The sequence below is a fragment of the Ochotona curzoniae genome, unplaced genomic scaffold (assembly GCF_017591425.1).
Source record: "Ochotona curzoniae isolate NIBS_2020 unplaced genomic scaffold, NIBS_Ocur_1.0 contig_64, whole genome shotgun sequence".
Classification (NCBI taxonomy): Eukaryota; Metazoa; Chordata; class Mammalia; order Lagomorpha; family Ochotonidae; genus Ochotona; species Ochotona curzoniae.
Window position 1 is genome coordinate 6,603,304 of NW_024466502.1, and position 7,523 is coordinate 6,610,826.

Here is a 7,523-nt window from a genome sequence, read left to right on the forward strand (position 1 = left end):
TATTTCAAATGCTGTATTTTCAATGTGTTAATAAATTTCCACATGTCTCATTAGGTATATGAAAATCTGAGAAAAGATTAAAATAATATTTAAAATTGTTATTTATTTTTATTTATTTGAGAGGGGCAGAACAAGAAACTGTCCATCCCCTATTTCAGTCCCCAAGCGTGGCCCACAGCCAGTCCAGGTCAGGCCAGATCCAGGAGCCCCATCCGACCACCACGGGTGTCCCCGCCTACTGCCTCCCAGAGGGGACATCAGCAGCATGCCGAACAGCAGCAGAGGGACTGGAACCCACACCACAGCACCCATCCCTGACATAATCTTTAGTAGTTTCATCACTTACCTATGTTTTTCCTCCTCTTGTAAAGGTGGTAAAACGTAGATATCTTCTCTTTTAACTTGGGTAAGACTTGGCAGTGCTTCATTTCTGAAAAGCAGAAGCAGCTTTGAGCACAATGGAATGGACAGTGTGGTGACTACACTAGCTCCGCGCAGGCAGTAAAGAACATACACGGGCACCTTGCACCCGCAGGAGACTGCCCAGCAGACCTGCCTCCCCTCCCTCCTTCCAGCCCTGGCTGTCACTGTGGAAGTCAACACACGGCAATGTAGATGCACAGAAGCTCCTGAGGCGGGCCACAGCCCACCTCACGCTGCAGCATAGACCACTGAGACAGGACAAAGTGTAAGTCGTGCCTCACTCCAGCCTTCCTGCCTCCTTGCGACACTCCTGATACAGAGCTGGCAACACAGGGCAAACACCGGCTCTCCTTCCACTGCCTATTTTCTGCTGAGAGAGAACCAGAGGACTACAACACAAACGGCTCCTGCTCTCCAGGAGTGCTCATCTCTCTTGCCTTTTGCTTCTGAAGGCAGTTTTGAGAGCTTGTCTTTTCAGAAATGTTTTCAGAAGCTTTTCTGTGGTTTTCCTGGAGTCCGTGGATGCAGAATCCTTTCTGTGCCTCCTCTTAGCCTATGAAAACACAGAATAAAAGATGTGACCTCATGGTGTAGATCTATTAAAGACTCCGCAGGGGTTTTTCTTCTACGCTGCTTACTTTGAGTTTTCTTTTTCCTCCTAATTGCAGTAACAACAAATATCTTCAAGTTTCTGCCAAATACAGGACATCCGGAGTTTCTACCTAAATTTTTCTCAGTGGGATACCTCTAATATACTCCAGAAACTTAATTTCTTCCAAAATCCTTTAATGTTCCAAAGAAGCCAAAAATACACTGATACATATTTAAGTAAATGCTTCCCCAAAACAATAACTTTAACTGACCTCTTTTTTTGTTGTTGTTGTTGTTAAACATGGCACTTGTATTTAATTCTGTCCTTCAACATTCAAGACTGCCATAAGAAATCCTAACTGCACATCAAAACATCTTGTAGAAAGCAGTGAAGCCAGGGTAAACAGAATAGTCTCCATGCTTCTGACTGACAGAAGTAACCATGACCTTCTCTTTCCCCCTGGAATCCTCCCAGTAGGTATCCAATACAAAACAGCCTCTGGATCACTGCAAATCAAAGCAGTCACAGCTGGACATTTACACAAGAGCGGCAAAGGTCCCACCGCCCCACTGGTGTGACCATCATACCAGTGCTGAAGGGGTATTTTCTTTTTTTTTTAATTTTATTTTTTTATTTAGAATTTTTGAATTTTGTGGTACAATTTTGTATAGACTGGGATTTTCCCCCAAACTCCCACCCCCCGACAAAGGGGCATTTTCAACACATAAAGACTACTTCCAAAAGTTCGTGAAAATTAAAAAAAAAAAAATGAAATAGAAAAGTGTTTACTCTGCTGGTTTTGTAATCCTTGCATCATTCCCATTCTACAATGTACATTCTCTATAAACTTTTTCAGGCCCATATGCATAGATTTCAAAATTTTTTGCACCAGCATAAATTTATACTTTAATTCTATTTTCCATGATCTTTCTGAAGTATCCTAGTATAAAAGTCGTAAACTCCAATAAATACAAATGGTGCTGTTATTTGGATTTCCAAACATTTTTTTCAACTACTTTCAAAACGAAGAAGCTTACTCCTCATTCTTTTGTATTATGTCCAATTTCCTTCCTGGATAATCATGCCAGTCACCACCAGATGACAGAGAACACTATTCACTTCCAAACCCAACCTCCTTCAAAAGAGGTTTTGCTGGGCCTGGGGTGGTAGAGCTCAGTGACCAAATCCTTGTCTCGCACACCCAGGATCCCATATAGACAGCAGTTCGTTTCCCAGCTGCTCCATTTCTCATCCAGCTCCCTGGTTGTGGCCTGAGAAAGCAGTCTGGGACAGCCCAAAGCCTTGGGACCCCGCACCTATGTGGGAAACACAGAACAGACAGAAGATATTTCTCTCTGTCTCTCCTCCCCTCTGAAAATCTGCTTTCCCAATAAAAATAAATAAATCTTAAGAAAAAGAAAAAATAAATTAAAAGTAGCTTTGTTGGCCCTGGGGTACAGGCCTGTACATGCAGCAGGGTGTTTCCAAGAAGGTCCCCTACCATTCTGACTGGTGGCAGCCCAGCTGGAAAACACATCAGAGAAGAGACTCTGAAGGCCAAGCTGAGATTAAGAACTGTAATTGCTTCAGGAGAAAGTGAAATTTCATCATCACACTCATTAGCTACTCCTACAAATCACTTACAAAAGAAATCATTTTTATGTTTCTTTGTTCAAGATAATTTGAAAAGCAGCTGAAATGGTTATGTATCAAAATGAATTCGACTTTGGCTTCCAAAAAACTTTAGTTGAAGAAATAACAAAATTTTATGTGAACTTTTCTTTTTTTCCAAATATAGAATGAAAACAAAAAAACTAGATAGTACTTACCAAAGTCTGTTTCTTCAGGAGTGGAGCATCCCCATCAAATACAAAAATAGGGCGAATTCGGAAAAATAAGAGTTTGCAGAGGCGATGAAACAATGTGAGAAGGTGAGCGTTCTCAATCGAGTTCCCATGGCGATCACGGACTCCTTTCAGAGCCTGGTTTAACCAGATGCTAATGTCTGGGAGACATGCTTAAGGAAGACACTTTGGAATCTTCCTCCTTCTCCTCACAGCCAGAACCTCCTAGAACCCGACTCAGTCCAACATGGAATCGCGGCTCTCCTGACCACTCCTGGCAGGCGTCTGGCCCCAAAGCAGTGAGTCAGCCGACTTCATGCAAACCTTCTACTGCTATTCGCATACTGAATATTTTTAAATAGGCATGTTCTTGTTAAAAAACAAACTGCAAAGAATGCTTTCTTTCAAAACTAATGAACTAAGGAATCTTAGTAAAGCAACACGTATTTTCCAGGGGATAATTGGTAACTCACAGCAAAAAAAAAAAAAAAAAAAAAAAAAACACTAATAAAAACTTGAATCCTATTTAATCTAAGAATTCTACATTCTACAGCAAGAAATTGCCATGATTTTAACAGGATTCTATTTACAAGAATGCTTGTTTATAATAATTAAACTATGAGAAAACAAAACATTTCCAACAGGTCTTTTCACGAATGAAATCATAATATAGTTCTTTGAATACCAAGGTGTACCAAAAATTGAAAGTTTTGGAGTTATACATAGCGATAAGGAAGATAATTACAAAAAGGAAGTAAAATTTGTTATGAAAGTATATATATAACACTTCTAATTATATTATATTTGATGTTAAATATAAAAACTGGATATTTATGCCCACAATCTTATCAATGATTATTTCTGCTAATTAAAGGTAGTTTATTTCCTTCTTGGTATTTTCTTATATTTTTAGTTTTTCCTAACACATGCCTCCAAGTATTTTTATTAGAGCAATAGAGACCTTCCAGCTACTGGTTCACTCCCCAAGTGTCCTGGGAGCCAGAGCTGAAGCAGACAGCAGCTAGCAATCAGCACTCCGTGTGGGTATCCCTGTGGGCATCAAGGATTGAAGCACTTAACCACCCTCATTGACTCCAGGATGCATGTTAACAGGAGCTGTGGATTCAGACAGGGGATGTGGGTGGCCTCAACAGTGGCCTGATCCGTTGCTCTGCAAGGCAGACTCCTCAAAAAATGCTGCTTTTCAAATGCATGCCACTTGTCCATTATAAAGAAGGCCCCAGCACTCTGCCAAGTGCCTCAAACTCACCGTTAATTGCTTGGGTCCTCAACCATCCTTCTGTGGCCCTCCTCTTTCCTTCTATCTCCATACCTAATGAACCTGACTCGTGTCCCACCCCACAGCACATCCTCTCAGCAAGGTACGCCTGGACCAGAGCTTGCTCGGAAGTCCACATCCACCAGCCTGCCTAGCATTTCTACATGACACTATATATTATCTGAACAAAACAGTAAACAGGACACTCAACCCTACAAATAGTAAAGATCAACTTATTTTAGGGATCCAACAGTAAATTATGAAACTGGTAGTCATACATAAGTTGCTCTTTCACAAACAAAAGATATATATGTGTGTGTACAGATCTATGTATCTACAGATATATCAGACATAGATCTATATGTATTTAAACACATAACTACATATATCTATAGACACACACATACATTTCAGCTGTCTGAATCCCCATTAATATGGAACAAAAGGGAGGTAAGTGGTCTAACAGACTCTCCCTTCCCATTCAGCTTCCTACTGAGGGAGGCAGCAGTGCTGGTCCCTGCCACCCAGTGGAGGACCAAAGTGAGAGTTCCAGGCTCCTGGCTTCAGTCTGGCCCAGCAGCTATAGGAATCTGCCAGAGCAACAGCAGACAGAAGATCCATCTCTTCCCACCTCTTTCTTCACCGTCCCCCAACCTCACACAAAAAAATCTTTAAAAAATTTAACGAAGCAACAAAGTCAACTGTTGACTGAACACTAACTAGTACACACTGCATCTAAAATGATCACCGTAACCAATCATCGTGACTTTGAAAGTCTGCTGTAAAAAAGGGTTTTCTTGTTTGTTTGTTTTTCAGGAAAGCACAATAACTTCTTAAAAATCGCTTTGAAATTTCCAGAGTTCCGTTGTCTGAATAACCTCCTTGCATCCACCAGTAATTCTAGGGAAATCTTTAGAATGCAATGATGCCGTGAGACCACTGGGTGGCAGCCATGGCATACATTCTTTTACAAACAAAACAAAACAAAATCCCTTACTTTCCGGAACTCCAAGTGCCCCGCATTAAAACCTTCAAGGCAAAAATTCATTACCAACAGATTTGCAAGTTATTCACTCATCAAAAAAATAAACTGGCCATACTTCAGAAATGATGAGTGTTCCAATATTCCTGAGCGGTGTTATGTAGGAAGAACTGGGAAGAACTGCCTTCCGTGCTGAAGTCGCACATTCTGGAGCAGTGGCCTCCCTTCTCACCCCGCCCCTCGGTGTTTACATAACACTTCCCACCGTGCGGGCTTGGTGTTTCCATGACACTTCCCACCGTGTGGGCTTGCGGGCCGCGTTGTGAAAACGGGTGTGCCTGAAACAGCACAGCTAGCTGTATTAAAAAAAAACTTTAGTATGAATAAAAATTCCAAAATTAAATATGTTTAACTCCAATGACAAGCGAATCAGCAAAACGTGCACAAAAAAGTCAAACCCGGAGTTCACGGTAAAGCTTCTGAAATTGTTACAATACTCCATTTCATATTTCTAACACTACACTTTAAAAATAAAGTGTCTTGTCCACACTTATCCTGCCTTCAAGAAGGGCAGCCGGGAGCAAGGCTCGGGCAGCAGGAAATGCGGATGGGCCAAGTACTCAGGACTTAGCCTGTCACTACGGCAATACTCGCCCAGCTCTGTCCACTCGGTCACTCCGCGGTCACCGCACTGTCCACTCACACACGGTCACTCCACGGACACGCACTGTCCACTCACACACTCGATCACTCCGCAGACACGGCACTGTCCACTCACACACACGGTCACTCCGCGATCACCGCGCTGTCCACTCACACACGGTCACTCCGCGATCACGGCACTGTCCACTCACACACACGGTCACTCCGCAGACACGGCACTGTCCACTCACACACACGGTCACTCCGCGATCACCGCGCTGTCCACTCACACACGGTCACTCCGCGATCACGGCACTGTCCACTCACACACACACGGTCACCGCACTGTCCACTCACACACGGTCACTCGCAATCACGGCACTGTCCACTCACACACGGTCACTCCGCGATCACGGCACTGTCCACTCACACACGGTCACTCCACGATCACGGCACTGTCCACTCACACTCGGTCACTCCGCGATCACGGCACTGTCCACTCACACACACACGGTCACGGCACTGTCCACTCACACACACACGGTCACCGCACTGTCCACTCACACACGGTCACTCGCGATCACGGCACTGTCCACTCACACACGGTCACTCTGCGATCACGGCACTGTCCACTCACACACACACGGTCACGGCACTGTCCACTCATACATGGTCACTCGCGATCACGGCACTGTCCACTCACACACGGTCACTCCGCGATCACGGCACTGTCCACTCACACTCGGTCACTCCGCGAACACGGCACTGTCCACTCACACACGGTCACTCCGCGATCACGGCACTGTCCACTCACACACACACGGTCACGGCACTGTCCACTCACACACGGTCACTCCGCGGACACAGCGCTGTCCACTCACACTCGGTCACTCCGCGATCACGGCACTGTCCACTCACACACACACGGTCACGGCACTGTCCACTCACACACGGTCACTCCGCGGTCACCACGCTGTCCACTCACACACACGGTCACTCCGCAGACACGGCACTGTCCACTCACACACGGTCACTTCGCGGTCACCGCGCTGTCCACTCACGGGCGGCAGCGGCCACGGCGCCCCGGGAAGCCCGCCACCCCACGAGGCGTCAAGGATACCGACAGCCAGAATCTTGCCTTCCAGCGTCTCGGGGCTGACCTGCCGCCCGGAGCACTCCAGCAGCTTCCACAGGCCCTGGACTCCCATGGGGCAGGCGACTCCTCACAGCCGGAGACCGCGGGCTGCCCTTCCACCTCAGCGAACGCCGCTGCCCCGGGCTGACAGGAAGGGACGCGCGACCCGCGGCTTCCAGGAGGATGAGGCTCCGCGCGGAGCCGAGAGCGGCCGGCTGCGGGAGGCGGCGGGGCTGTGGCGCAGACGCTCGCACTCGTGAGCGAAACCGAGATGAGGAGACTGAGCGCAAAACCGAAAACCACAAGTCCCTGACAAGGTCCGCACACCCACCCGGAACCCGGCCGCTCCGCTTCCGCTTCAGCACCCACGGGGCGGAAGCCCTGCCGCCCCGCTCTGACGTACAACGACTGCGCCCGTCGTACTCCGGAAGTGAGTCGGGGCTCCAGTGCGGCATGACTTCCTGCTGAAGTGGTTTCCTGCGCAGTTTTCAGCATCAGTTTCCGCCGCCTCCACGCGCAGTGAGGATTGGGTACCAAGTTTTGTTTCACGCGTGAAGAAACAACACAAAGATGGCTTGTTTGGTGTGTCTAAATTAGTAACTATTTGCAGTATAGCATGATAATTA

General features: G+C 46.3%; 1 protein-coding gene across 2 annotated transcripts in view; it reads right to left on the reverse strand.

The window, feature by feature from the left end:
- Nucleotides 1-7,214, reverse strand: part of LOC121163587 (DNA repair protein complementing XP-G cells-like) — a 28,574-nt gene extending 21,360 nt beyond the window's left edge. The window contains exons 1-4 of one of the 2 annotated variants that reach the window (XM_040991153.1): nt 6,883-7,214; nt 2,845-3,020; nt 861-976; nt 347-430 (exon numbers count right to left, since the gene is read on the reverse strand). In XM_040991153.1, coding sequence (XP_040847087.1) covers nt 347-430; nt 861-976; nt 2,845-3,020; nt 6,883-6,970 — 464 coding nt within the window. In that variant the 5' untranslated portion in view covers nt 6,971-7,214. Of the gene's footprint in view, nt 1-346; nt 431-650; nt 977-2,844; nt 3,021-6,882 lie in introns of those variants that run through there. The other variant, XM_040991154.1, reaches the window with a different exon arrangement.
- Nucleotides 7,215-7,523: the final 309 nt, after the last annotated feature.